Source organism: Sciurus carolinensis, chromosome 6 (genome assembly GCF_902686445.1).
Source record: "Sciurus carolinensis chromosome 6, mSciCar1.2, whole genome shotgun sequence".
NCBI classification, from domain to species: Eukaryota; Metazoa; Chordata; class Mammalia; order Rodentia; family Sciuridae; genus Sciurus; species Sciurus carolinensis.
The window spans coordinates 108,372,689-108,387,008 of record NC_062218.1 but is presented as its reverse complement, the minus strand read 5'-3'; the positions used below and the strand labels follow the sequence as shown (position 1 = coordinate 108,387,008).

Here is a 14,320-nt window from a genome sequence, read left to right as displayed (position 1 = left end):
CTGGGACTATGGCCCAGGTCTCCCAACTCTTTGTCTAGTTCAGGAGCCTCATGCACCCCTCAGCGAAGGACAAGGGTGGAGACATTTCCTGCCTTCTCTTGCCTCTGATTGGCCAGTGAACCCAGGCTGGGTATCGCCCACCCCAGTGGGAGGTAGCCGCTTGGGCCCAGGGAAACATAGGTCTGAGTTTAAATCCTGGTATGACCTCCCTGAGCCTCTGATTCTTGTCTACAAAGTGGGGCTCTTCTCTTGAGGCTTCTCAGAGACAGAGGCAATACTGGCAGCTCCCCCCACCTTGCCCCTGGGCCCCAGTGCAGCATATGGATGTTGGTGAGAATCTGACAGATTGTCTGCAAAAGCAGTAATGACACCAGCAGTCAGGACCCCAGGCCCAGCCCCTAGCCCACCCAGCTCTGCCCTGTAGGGAATCTTACTCACGACAGCGAACTTCTTGTTCAGGGCCATTTGTTCCGCCAGCACGGACTGGTTGTGGAAAAGGTGAGGCTGCATGTGGCTCCACATGTGGGGGAACCACCAGAACTCCTTCACATACGACAGCAGCAGGTCGTCCCCAGCATCCTCAGCATCAGTACCTGCAGTCCCAGCAAGTCGGCTCAGCCCGGGCCTCAGGTCCATGAGGCCCTCAAGCTGGACCAGGCCTGGGGATGGGCATGCACAGCCATGGCCCAACCAGACGCTGCCATGAAGGTATCTGAGCTACAGTGAAGGAGAAGATGGAGTTCCAGAGCCCTGGGTTCCAATCTACAGTGTGTCCATAACTCAGGAGTGACTTTGGCCAAGACCCTGGGCCCTTGGGAAGTAGAACCAACTGTCTCAAGGGTTTCTGCTACCTCTGACATGTCTGCTCTACCCTGTTCCGATGACCCAAATGGGTCATTTGTCTTCTACTGATTTGTAGAAGGTCTTTGTGTATAAACAGCACAGTTTACCCTCCGACTTGGGTGTATTACCACAACCACCCCCAGCAGGCTAAAGATAAAGAAAATAAAAAATACAGAGCTGGGTGTAATGGTGCATGATCGTGATCCCAGCAACCGGGAGTCTGAGGCAGGAGGATCACAAGCTCAAGGCCAGCCTGGACAACTTAGAAAGATCCTGCCTCAGAACAAAATTCGTAAAGAAAGGGGGACCTTAGAGAGAAAGGGTTCCTGTGTTCAATCTCCAGTGCCACCCCCATCCAATGCAGAGACCCAGCAGCATCACTCCTATTTGACTTGGGGGCTGTGTTGCACATTCTGCCCCCCTTTTGACTCTAAACTAAACTTAGAACATTGGTCCTGCTGGGGAGGTACAAGTACAGCGTACCTTCATTTCCTATGCTACATATTTCTGTAATGTTCTTAAAATTCAACCAGTTTTTCTTACACAGAAATAATACAAATAATTTAAAAAGGATGGGGCAGTGGGAGGTGGGAGGGAAGATGCCCCACCTAGGACAGCACAGCCTGAAGGCCGGGGAGTGATGCATGGAAACTATTGTCATTGTTGTTATCCCCAAATGACCCCTGCCTAGGACTCTACTCTTGTGGCCTACTGGCTCTGGGGGACTTTTGCCCTTGGTGTGAGCAAGCCCAGCTGCTTGCACAAGACTCTGAGGATGTGGGTGTGGACAGTCCCAGAAGTCACTAGAAGGGGCAGGGCAGGCTCACCTACCTGTGTGGAAGAATTTCCCTGAGTAGCCCAGGTTGAAGGTGAAGTTTGGGATGTGTGTGCGTAATTCATTCTGCGTATCGAACAGGGCCTGGGATAGCAGAGGAGAAAGAAAGGCAAGAGAGGAAGTCAGAAGCTCCCTGGTCGTTCCACAGAGACCTGAGAAGTGTTCTATCCCAGCAAGATCGGCTGCAAAACTGGTAGGGCCCAGTAAAAATGCACACATGCAGGGCTGCGGGTGTGGTTCTGTGGTAGGGCTCCTGCCTGGCACACCCAGTCCTGTGTTTGATCCCTAGCACTGCTCAAACAATGAAATCATGAGACCATTATTCAAAAGTAACCAAGAGCGTCAAGGGGCTAACAGCAGAGCATTCCACCATGTTCGAGCCCCGTGTGAGCACAGGCTCTGCAGGATGACATGGGCTGTGCATGGGAGACTGGCCTGCGCTGCCTTCACCAGGCCTCTAGCACAAAAAGACCTGGGCTCCAGTCAGGCTCTTTTGTGTGTCCTTAAAAAGCTTTGTGACTTCTCTAGGTCTCAGTTTCCTAAACTGCAACATGGAGATGATCTCTCTCTCTCTCTCCCATGGGAGATGTAATTCTCTTTGGAGAATTAAGTGCAAAGCTGTATGTAAGACTGCCTGATGTTTGGTTAAGTAATGAAAAACGGGGGCCATTGTGACATCTGTGGTCACTGCCACTGCAAGCCTCAGAGTCTACATGCGAAGGAGTTCTCCCTTTTGGTGGAATATCAAAGGACCAAGACCCGTCCAGGATGTGCTGTGTACCCGGCACCGTGATGTTCCCGTGCCTGGCACGCACAGCTCTCTGCAGGTCAGTGAAGGGATGCTAGCCCTTGGGAAACAGATGTGCTATTGCACTCCAGGGTCAGGACTGCGGGTTCACAGCTGCTAGGAAACCTCCCCAACCCTGCTTTTAGGACATGTTGCACACTAAAAGTCCTGGCTCTCTTAGGACAGTGTTGTCACCCCTAAGGCTGAGCACTGCCTGCTAGATGTGCATGCCCGTCTCCTATGGGCAAGCTACTTCAACTCTTTGAGTCTCAGTGCCCTACTTTGCAAAACAGGTCTCAAAACAACATCCACCTTGCCAGGCTGCTGGGAGGACCAAATGAAGCAGTGCACAGAGGGTTGAGCAGAGCACAGCACCCACCAAGCCCTGCGTAAGCAGCTCCTCTCGGTATTTTGTCAACTGTGGAGCAGAGCCAACACTGTACAAGCTAATAAGGTGACATGCAGGTCCATGAAAAAAAGACACAGTGGTCACCTGTGCTTGGATTAAAGAGGAAATTGCTCTGCCCTTTCCTATTGACAAGAATGTTTAAGAGTAAAGACCCGGGCTGAAGAAGCACTCTGCAGTTTGCTCTGAGCTGAGTGTATAGAAGAGGGCGCCTCTATATGTATCCTTCCACAGAAATTGAAGTGCTTCTCACTTCAGAAATGGGGGAATAAGAAACCTAAGTGCACAACCCAGGGCTCACTGGGGGACACAGTGACCTCCTCATGGGCTTGACTCTAGAGCCCTGTCCTGGACCACAGTCACAAGAGGGCTCCCCTTGACAGGCAGCAAGGGCCTGGTATGATCAGGAGAGAGGAGAGTGGGGATGCTGAAAGAGCATCCTAAGTAGGAAACAGGGCGATTTACTCTGCTAGAGGTTGGTCCACTGGCTTCACAAGAAAATGTTTAGATCAAAGACTCGGCAGGGGTCATCTTCAATCTTTCTTCAGTAGGACAGCTCTTCAGGAATTGAAATTTCAGGAGGAAGTACAATCAAAGGCATGCTGCCCTGCCCAGCTCCACAGGGGGCATAGAGGGTGGAGTTTGGCCATCTGAGCAAGACCCTGGTCCCACCCAGCTAGCCGGACACCCCTGTGAAGCCCCTGTGAATGCTGTGAAACAGCCTATCATCACTCCATCTGGTCATTTCACAGCTGAGGCTCAGCAGTGGGAAGGGACTGGCACATATCACCTAGTCAGTCAGGGTCATATTGGGACTTGAGTCAAATTGGTCTCGAATCCCCACAGGATGACCATTCCCCAACACAATTCACTCTGTTCTTCTCCTCTGGGGTTATAAAGAAGAGCAGAGAGTGCACTCCTGACCAAGAAAAGGCACAGACCTCACGGGGACCCTCCTTGCAGACCCCAGGGCACTTAGCAGAGCTTTCAGGTGGACAGAAAACAGCAAACCAGGCAGGTCTGCTCAGGGAGAGCTGTGCTCCTCTCACAGGTCTCTTTAAAGCCTCCTGGGAGCATCAAAGAGAAGTCTTGGTTTGGTGCTAATATGTTTCTAACACTCGCTAATCTCCTGTGAGAGAGGACACCGGTCAGCAGGCAGCCGCATCTCTCAGAATTTAATCCCCAGTTTTGTTTTCATTGGATTTATTGTTATGGTGCCCTCTACTCCCAGCAACCGACTCTGATTCCCATGTACGCTAGGATGTCGACGCCTTTGCAAGTAACCTGAAAACTGTATTTTCAAGACTGTTTAGTGGTCTTAATTTATAGGCTTCTCCTTCACTGTGACAACTCCCGTGGGTATAAAATTTTGTGGTTTGCCAGTGTTTTTACATACAGCTTTGTTGGGTAAACACTTTTTGAATTCAACACATGCATTCACTATCTATACAGACCTCAGCTAAAACATGCCATATGTGTAATTCCAGCTCCAATTTTTAAGAACTTTATGGGCACTCTGATATTGACACAAACATTTTTAGGAGTTTAAAGTCATATCCAGATGAAAAGGCAGATGGCTGACACTGCAGTTCCCACTTTCATGGTTTTTTTGCTTGTTTTGGGGTACCGGGGATTGCACTCAGGGGCACTCAACCTCTGAGCCACATCTCCAGTCCTAATTTGTATTTTATTTTGAGACAGGGTCTCACTGAGTTGCTTAGAGCCTTGCCATTGCTGAGGCTGGCTTTGAACTCTCGATCCTCCTGCCTCAGCCTCCTGAGCTGCTGGGATTACAGGCATGGGCTACGGAGCCCGGCTTCCCACTTTCATGTTTTGACTACTGGATCTCTTCCTCCACACACATACACTTCAACTCTGCACTCAGGTGCAAAGGTCTACATTTGCCAGGTTCGGTGGCACATGCCTATAATCCCAGGGACTCAGGAGATTGAGGTAGGAGGATTGTGAGTTCAAAGTCAGCCTCAGCAACTCAGTAAGGCTCTAAGCAATTCAGTGAGACCCTGTCTCAAATTAAAATATAAAGGCTGGAAATGAGGCTCAGTTGTTGAGTGTCCCTGGTTCAATCCCCAGTACCAAAAAACAGTCACTCTGTTTAATACTTCAATTAAATTTTAAATAATACTTCCTTTGAACACAATTTAAGTTAGTGGAGGAACTGAACTTTGAATAACTAACAGCACAGGGGAAGTGCAGGTAGGGCGGTCACATGGGGGACACAAGGGTTGGCGTCCATGAGGCCCACCTTACCTTCACGTCCTCCACCTTCATGCGTGTGCCCTCCTTGCCCACGAAGATATCGTCGATATCCACCAGGATGTAGCGGTCCAGAGGCAGCGAGAGGCGCTTACCGGTGAGGAAAGCCACAGCATCCACGAAGACCAGCTTGTGCAGCCAGAAGTTGAGGTTGTTGCCGAAGAGCACTCGCTGGATGCCATCGTGCAGGCCCAGGTCCTGGACCACCGTGGCATGCAGTGCAGCATGCAGGCCCGCGTCAGCTCCCAGGTGCGGGATGGACTCGGATGAGCGCGTCTTGGCCAGCAGCACCGGCTCATAGGTGGAGTGGTTGGACTGGAACACGGTCCAGTCCTCGCCAGGCAGCACGCCCTTCTCCACCTCGCTGGGCCGTGTCACGTAGAGCAGTGGGGACTTGGGGTTGATGCTGCAGTCCTTCAGGCCCAGGTTAGAGTGCAGGAACAGGGGGAAGCCCTTGAGCTGTGCGCTCAGCAGGCTGTTCTCATTGGCCTACAGGCGGGGCAGGGTGGGAAGGGGAACAGCTGTCAGATCTGGAACTCCAAGGGACGTGGAACTCAGATACGCACCGAAAACTGTAACATCAACAATATTTACAACATTCACGGGCGGGCTCGCCATGCCGCCGGCGTGGTGGTCTGCCCTCTCCTCTGCCTACAATAGTACACTAGTGAACAAGTCTGCTTGGCTTACCAAAACCAGGCAGGGGGTCCAAGTGCTTGGCACGCTGGAATGCTGCTATGCTAGTCCTCCTAGTGACCCAGCGGTGGAGGTGTTATCAGAACAGGTCATTTTATACACAAAGAGACAGAGGCTTAGAGAGTCCAAATCACCAGGAGCGAAGTCCAGCAGTTGAGAGCATGGACTCTGCTACCAGACTGTCTGGCCTTGGCCAGTTATATCTTTTCTCCAGGCCAGAGGAGTTGTCTGGAGTGGGGGAGCAAAGACATTCTCCCACACAGCATTCCCAACCTCCCTTACACCCCCATGCCCCTGAGGGCACCTCTTACAGAAGTCCAGCACCCATGCCCATGCAATCACTGCCAGCAATGTGAGGTCCTGGGGCTGCCCAACACCCTGGGGGTTTGCAGACAGCACAACACTCAATAGCTCCTCCCTGGGCCTACAGTTCCTGCTTCACCATGGGTCATGCTACACAGAAGAGGTTCGCAGTTACAGACAAGTAGATTTCTGGGCACAGTCCACTGGTTCAGGAAGTCTTCCAGAGAAAGGGACTTCTGAGGTAATATTTAAAGAAAGAGTCATCAACTAGGGGAGAGGTGGGAGACAAGCCCCAAGAAGAGTAAAGGCCCTGAGGTAGGAGAGGTTCAATCAAGAGAGAGAGGAGGAGACGAGGCAGAACATTCAGCTGGGGACAGAACAGCAGAACCCTGGAGGCTAGAAAGGGTAGCAGGAAGCCACCAAAGACTCCATCAAGGGTATGTGACAGGGATGACAGGTTCCAATCTATTTTGAAGAGATCTATGTGACTGCCTTGTGGAGAATGAGTGGAGCAGGGCAAAGCATGGGTGAACAAAAGGCCTGTGATGCGTCTGGAGAGGGGACAGACTTGTGCACTGGTGCCATCGGGGCCACCTGGGTGAGCCGACCTGGGCACACAGCTGAGCAGCGAGAGGGAGGCCCAGTTCCAGCTGAGCCCTGTCCCCCAGTGTGAAACTGTGCCTGCCCGCAAGGGTGCCTTGCACTGATCTCCTCTAGAGACTGCTTTTCCTCATTTCCATAACAGTTCTTTGGGGCTCTGGTCTTATAAAGTGCAATGAGGAGCCTACACTGGTTGCTCCACACATAAGGAGTATGTGCCAACTCTACCCACAGCGCCCTGAGCCAGCCCCAGAGGTGGTGGTCTCATGCCAGGCCCCATCAAGCCCATCCTCAGAGGCCACCTCCCCCAGCCCCAGACGTCCCACAGCCCGAGCCAGGCTGGTCAAGGATGGACCTGCTTCAGCTGTGGGGCAGAGACACTTCAGATCCTGTTCACATGTGCCAGGGCCTGGGAAGCCACAGGACACGAGGGCTGAAGATCCTATTTCAAAGTCCCGACCCTGAGCTGACTGCCAGGTGCTGGCAGCTCAGCCTGCTGCCCAGACAGAGAGAGAGAAAGCCAAGTTGCTGATAGCCGACCGGGTCGGCAGTGACAGGAACCAGCCAGGGAAGGGAACAAAGAGCCTGGCCTTGCTGGCTGGCCCCACTGCAGGCTACACCCCCAGGAGCAGAAACTCCTCCTGTTCCTCGGCTCTGAGGACCCTCCCCAGAGACACTGGGCCTTCCAATGGTGTTACCCAGGGAAAGGAAGGGAGATCCCTGAGCCAGATGGGAAGGCAGAGGCCTCATAGATTTAAGAATTAACTGGATGGTGCCCTGGGAACCCCATGCCCCCTTTCTGGGCTCAAATCCCCCATTAGCCAATTTCCTCTTACATGGTCTCCTGTGGTCAGATTAAAAGCAACAAGCTTAGTTGTCAAACCTTGGCTCTGTGACTTACAAGCTATGTCACTCTGGTTAGGCCTTTTAACTTTTCCAGCCTCAGGTTCTTAACCGAAAATAAAGTGTCCACCTTCAAAAAGTAGTTATGAAAATTAAACATGATAATGCCTGAGAAGCAATGAGCTCAGTGTCTGAACACGTAAGTGCTCAATCAAAGAGGCCAGGTGGCCTGCCAGGTGTGTTCAGGGCCAGAGCACCCAGAGTCACAAGGATGAGGTACGACAGTGCTGGAAACTGGGACTTGGGATGAAGAAATTCAACCCCGCCCTCCAGGACCTCACAGGAGCACACTGGTCAAAGCCACAAGACAAAGTGCACCACTAGTACCTTGGCTGAACTTGGAACGACAAAACATGCAAGCTGCCATTTGTTGAGTGGCTCTGGGTCCCAGGCCTAGTGCTCAGTGCTTCCCGCCCATTGTCTTGTTTTATCTCCAATACAGACCAGCGAGGCAGGAGCCACCATCAATCCCATTTCACAAATGGGTTGAGCATCCTGCCCAAGGTCACTTTTAAGTGCCAGAAAGATTTAGCCCAGGGCATAGAGTTTTAAGTCCCTGCTCTCGCACTGTCCTAGGAGTCCAGCCTGGGTGGGAACAGGACCATGAGCATCTCCAGAGCCCCACAGTCCTCAGGCACTCAGGGCTTGACAAGCCCAAGGAACAGTGCTGAAGCCCATCTTGCAGAAAGAGACGAGAGTTGTGCCTAGAAAACCAGGGGGCACAAGTTTGAGCTGAATAATCACAGGCTTGTGCTCAAAATCTAGGAGGGGGCTTGTCATGTGTAATAATGTAGGAAGAGTAGGAAAATCTAGAACTGCCACTGAATCCACAGTGGGACACTGGGTGCCCCTTACTGGGCCTCATGTTCACCTTCTATAAAGCAAGGAACTGTAGCTAGATAGATAGGGTCCAAACTCTGCTGCACCAGTTGCGCCCAATGTGCCATGCCCACTGCCTGGTCACAGAGACTGAGAGTTCTGTGCACCGCATGCGGCTCCTGATGCAGACTTCTACTAAATAAATGGTAGTGAATCTCCTGGACTAGCCACGCAGTGGTTAAGACAAAGACCACCGGAGCTGGACTGCTTGGCTTCAAAACCTAGAGAACACTTGGGCACATTTCTTAATCTCTTTGCCTCAGTTTCCTCCTCTCCTAAATAAGGACACCATCTGCCTGCTTATTAGAGTGCAGTGAGTTCACTGGCGTAGAGCATGTAGGAATGCACCGCACTGAGCAGGCTCTCAATAAATGTCGGCCATTCTGACGATTTTCAGGCCTGGGGCTCTGAATCAAACTTAATGAAGTTCATGCAGGAAAGGGTACGGAGTCCAGGAGAGAAAGGGGGAAAAAATAGACAATGGAGACAGTCCGACTTTATGCTTCTGTAAAGCCACAAACCAGGCTAGTGCTCCCCAGAGGGTGCTCTGTGAAAGAGATCAAGCCAGTGGGGGAACAAATCTCACTGGCTCGCTCTTCTGCAGGACTTCTGAGGACCTTCCATTTCGTGGCTCACAATGCCCGTTAGTGGCAGAGCCTCCTGCTGTATTAGTGCATGAAAGAACATGCCGTGGGAATGCTCAACCAGACCAGCCCCTCCCGGCACCGAGCACAGGGCCAGCGCACCTGCACGGGGAGGCCTAGGACACAAGCCCTTCTGATCGTCTCCTACGCCTCCCCTCCACAGCCCGCACAGGACTGTGCACTTACTGTCCCTTCCTTCTGGAGGGCTCTTGGCACTGAAGGCCCCCGGCTCCTTCCCTCACCTCCCTCAGGTGGCTTTCTTCCCTGGCCTGCTGTGAGAGTGCAGCCAACCGCCCACAGCACGACCCTCTGGGCTGCCCCCTGCCCTACTCCTTGTGCACTTCTCACTGCCACATGCCAAGTTCATCTGCCCAGTACCAGGCCCCCACCAACTCCTGCTGCACTGGCACGTCAGCTCCCTGAGAGCAGGGGCTCCGTCCATTCTGATTATCACTCTACCCGTGCCTAGCAAAGACCCAACTGCTGAAGTGCTTGGTACCTCAGTGCTCCGTGAGTAAGGGAATGTCCCCCAAAACCCCAAACGGAGTCGCAGCCAGTGCTCGTTTCATCTTGCCTGACCAGAGCCATAGAACCTGCGTCCGCTGCTCCCAACCTCCCCTTCCCACAGTAGATTCTCCTACTCAGCAAGGACCCTAACCCCAGTGGTCATTTTGAGAGCCCCACAAAAACCAGAACAGTTCCCAACCCGCACACTGGGATTTCTTTCTCCTCCGTCTCCCAATGCGAAATGGCTGTGATCTGGCAGGTGCACACATTCCATTCCCCACTGCCACCGGGAGGAAAGAACATGGGATAGAGCTCAAATTGCCCAAGTCTGGTTTCCAATCTCAGTTACCCACTGAGATTAAGAGCCTCGAATAGGTAACCCAACCCCAAGTCTTGATTTTCTCATCTGCAAAATGGGAACAAATTCCCTCCCTTGGATTGCCATGACAGGTTTCAGAGTCCTGAGCAGAGCACGCCACCTCCCACCCTGCACCCATCCCCAGGGATTCTCCAGTACAACTGTCTGCTGTGTGTGAACCCTTGTGTGTCAGGAAGTCCCCCTGCCAAGCACCCCTAAAACTTATAAAGCACTCACCAGGCACCCACCTAACCTTCAAGACAAGCCTGGGAGTAGGTACAACCATTGTACCCATTTTACAGATGAGAAAAGTTCGGTGCTCCACTAGTGATTCAGAGGTCAGGATCTGAGGGCTCAGGGCCCAGCCTCCTGCCTACCTTGAAGAAGCCAATGATGCCCACGCCGTAGGCCACACAGTATTTGTCCAGCAACTCGCGGTTCCAGGCATCCAGATTGACATACTTGAGGATGTTCTCATAGATGATGAGGGCGAAGCGGCCACGGCCCTTGTCGGTGAGTGTGGGCATGTCCCCCTTGCCTGGTGCAATCTCGGTGCGGTACTTGAAGCGACTGGACTCCAGGATGGCCACCACCTCCTGGCCCAGCTGTGAATAGAGGCTCTCCACGAATACCAGCACCAGTGGGTCGGTGCGGGAAGGGGTGACCACCTGCACAGGCTTGAGGGGCAGTAGGCGGCTGGGGGCCACAGGTGGCGGGTCCCCACAGTCCGACTCAGGGGCATCTGCGGAGGGCTCCAGACCCCGCTTCCAGCCATATAGGTAGTAGGCCGAGACAAAAACGCTGAACAGGCAGAAGATGAACAGCAGGAAAAGGACAGCCTGTGGGGACACATGCCGACACAGTCTCCGGAGGCACGCCAGGGCAGGCATCCTGGCCCCCGAGACCTTGGCCACCGGAGGCCCGGCCTGCCCTGGCCACCCCAAGGCCCCACACAGGAGACACAAGAGTCGTCAACCAACCAACGAATTCACAGAGACTTAGGAAGCGAGGCCCTCAGTGGACAGCAGGAGTGGAGGCTTGGGTCCCCAGGCCTTCCTCCCAGCCAGGGGCGCAGTCTAGAGGCTGGTCTCACTCCTTCCTTCCTCTGCGCCCCTTTATGTCACCATGGCAAACCCCCACTTGGTCCTGCACAAAGCAGAAGTGCCCCAGGGCGTCAGGGCCTCCTGGGGGGACTGGGCAGCAGGCCAGAGGACACTAGGCAGGCCCAGAGGTGTTGCATGCCGCTCACTCAGTAGGGCCCACGGGGCTGACGCTGTGGAGAGAACAGGAGAGTCAGTCAGACACACAGGTCCTGACCAGGTCATCCAAGTTTAAGTCTTGCTGCCAAACCTGGCGGAATGATTTGAGGCAAGTTTCTGTGAGCCTCAGTTTCCCCATGTGAGAAACAGGGCAGACAGTAAATAGTATCCATCTCACAAGAGGCTGGAGTATGAAGTCCAGTGATATATATCAATCACATAAAGCAGTATAATACACAGTATCTATAAATAGTAACTGTTCTTTCTCATTATTATCAGAGTCTAAGACTAGGCCAAGAAAAATTCAGAAGCAGAAAGAACAAAGTGAATCACTAAACAGTTGCAAGGCCTAAGAGCAAGAGGTGGACACATGCCGACACAGTCTCTGGAGGCACGCCAGGGCAGGCATCCTGGCCCCCGAGACCTTGGCTAGCAGAGGCCCAGCCTGCCCTGGCCTTCCTTTCGCTTCCCTTCCCCCGACCCCCAACTCTCTCTGAGTGACCTCAGCAGCCCTAAGCAGCGGATGAAAAGACTGCACCAGAAGCAGCCACGGCAGGATGCAAGCCAGGACTGTGAGGCACCTGTGCAGGAAGGCCCAGGTGAATCCCTGCATCGCTCAAGCTCATCTGTGCCATTGGCACCCCTGCACAGGGCTGGGGCTGAGGTTAACCGAGTAAATGTGTCTACAGGGCTTGACAGAGACTCACTTAGAAATGGCAGCTGTCGTCATGTGCTCCTAACGCAGTCACACGTCCATGCCCCAGGAACACAGACTCACAGTGCACACAGCAACTTTGGACACCAGATGACCACATCTGCCTGGGGATCCCAGGCTTCCAGGAGACATGAAGGTTCCCCAACACCGGTTCTGTCCACCCAGAGAGCCAGAACCCAGGTTCCAGCCTCCTCCTCCAGACTGAAACCCCCAACTGGCCTTGCCACTGCCCCATTTCACTGGGAAGAGTACACAAAGACTCACGTACCCTGTGCAAAGGCCCCAATTCCCTTGTCTCAACAGCAACCCAAACACAGCCTTCCAGTGTCCCCTAAACATGAGTGGAAGTCACCAAGAGTGACATTTCCCAGCAATCCAAGGAGCTACTTTCTACTAGCTGCAGCTACTGAGAGCTAGCGGGAGAGCACCCCAAGCTGGAATGCAAGTGTGAGAACCTGGGCTGCGGCAGTCAGAAAGGGAACTGGAGTCCAGGGATGGCCTCCAGGGCGAAGGCCTTTGAAGTCCCTCCCAGCCCTGAGACTATATGCTGTGCTTGCAGGGGCCTTGCGCACCAGGGACCCAACAGTTGCACCTCTAGGATAAATTCCTAGAAGTAGTTATTGCAGGAGTGTGTAAAGATTTCTCCACAAGAATACAAATCCCAGTGCTGTTTATAATGGCAAATGCTCAATAATGGGGCACTGTCATTAGAAACTACAATGTAAGCATGTGACAGACTCGTAGGCAGTCATTTATAGTATCTCCAAGAAAGACATTTACTGACATTTACCATATATATTGTTGAAGTGGGAAACCTTTATAAAACGGTTTGTATGTGTGGTCATATTTTTGTTAAATATTTTTATGCATAGGCTAGGAATGGGTACTAAGTGGGAAAAAAAAGAACATTAACAGTAATCATCTCTGAGTGAGATTCATTTTCTGCTTTTTGTCTGTGAAATGAAGAGAAGAGCTCAGCAGCAGGTTTGGTCCCAGCTGTGCCAGGACGCATTGTGTGACACCCAGCACACCCCATCCGTCTCTGGGCTTCCTGCCTCTTAGGAGCTGGTTTCTGGGGGTTCTCCTACCTCTGCTGCTCTCTGCTGAGTCCTCACTGTGTGCCAGCACCATGGTGACCCTGAGGCACCTGGACAGCAGGCATCCACAATGCTGGGAGACAAGTGTGGTCGCTGGGGTGAGGAAAGGCACTTGGGAGAACTGAGGGGGGATGTGACCTCTCCAGAGAGGGAGAGTAGGACCCAGGAAGGATTCCTGGAGGAAGTGGCACCAGAACTGGGCAGCACAAGAAGGAAGGGTTGTCCGGGACATGGAGAGGGAATGGCCTACAATGCAACCTGAAGATAAGGGGGGGTGTGGCACTTTCCAGGGACTCCCTGCAATTCTCAGTGAGAGCAGGGCAAGAAAGGGCAGGTATCCTGGGCAGAGCCTGGAAGGTTGGAGTGGCTGGTCCTGCTGGTGCCCAGGGAGCACCGGTGTCCTGTTTGCCACTGATGAGGGCCGTCTGCAGCCACAGCCTAGCCCCACCCTTGGCCTGTGGCCAGGGTTGAGGCAGAGTGGGTGGGAAGGCAGGGGTGCCCTGAGGGTGGCCTGCCCACATGGGTGTCCGACCCCACAGTAGAGGAGGAGAGCCTGAGTCATGGCCGCTGACCCTCCATCCCATTAACAGCCTTTCGGCGTGTTAATGATGCAGTTCACAGAATCTCAGGCATCTGGGGGTCATGGACCCTTATGGGAATCTGACAACGTTCCTCAGATATATAAAAATGCACATTTTAAAAAGGCACATGGCTGCCAGAGGTTAGGATGGAGGACGAGTGGGGAGCACGGAGGACTTCGAGCCACTCTGAACGATGCTGTGTGGTGGCCACGTGTCACCATGCACTTGTCTAAGCCCAGGGATGCAGGACACCAAGAGGAACCCCACCGCCCACTGAGGGAGCCGGGTGACAATGACATGTCCATGTGGTTCACTGACTGTAGCAAGGGGGCCGCTCCATGGGGGATGCTGACGCTGCCTGCCCTACACTGGAGGGGCCTCTCCTTGCAGCCCCAGTATGGCCCCTACCTCCTCCTCTCACTGCACACCCGAGAAGAATCCCCACCCCTGGAGGCCCTGGCCTTTCCAGGGAGGCTGGGATAAGGCCATAGCAAAACCCAGGCCAGAGCAGGCAAAAGAGGCCCTATTCCTCGAGAAAGCCAAGTGCCCTGGGCCTGAGGAGAGCCAGCTCACTTTTGTAAACAAAGCGCCGACCACCCAGCTTGCTGACGGGGGCCACACACGGCCTCACTG

General features: G+C 53.3%; 1 protein-coding gene across 9 annotated transcripts in view; it reads right to left on the bottom strand.

The window, feature by feature from the left end:
• The window catches only part of Ndst1 (N-deacetylase and N-sulfotransferase 1), a 59,756-nt gene that overhangs the window by 19,078 nt on the left and 26,358 nt on the right, over positions 1 to 14,320 (bottom strand). For all 9 annotated transcript variants that reach the window (XM_047555380.1, XM_047555378.1, XM_047555382.1 and 6 more), the window contains 4 exons: positions 10,413 to 11,308; positions 5,140 to 5,634; positions 1,675 to 1,762; positions 439 to 593 (listed from right to left, as the gene is read on the bottom strand). In XM_047555380.1, coding sequence (XP_047411336.1) covers positions 439 to 593; positions 1,675 to 1,762; positions 5,140 to 5,634; positions 10,413 to 10,925 — 1,251 coding nt within the window. In that variant the 5' untranslated portion in view covers positions 10,926 to 11,308. The remainder of the gene's footprint in view (positions 1 to 438; positions 594 to 1,674; positions 1,763 to 5,139; positions 5,635 to 10,412; positions 11,309 to 14,320) is intronic.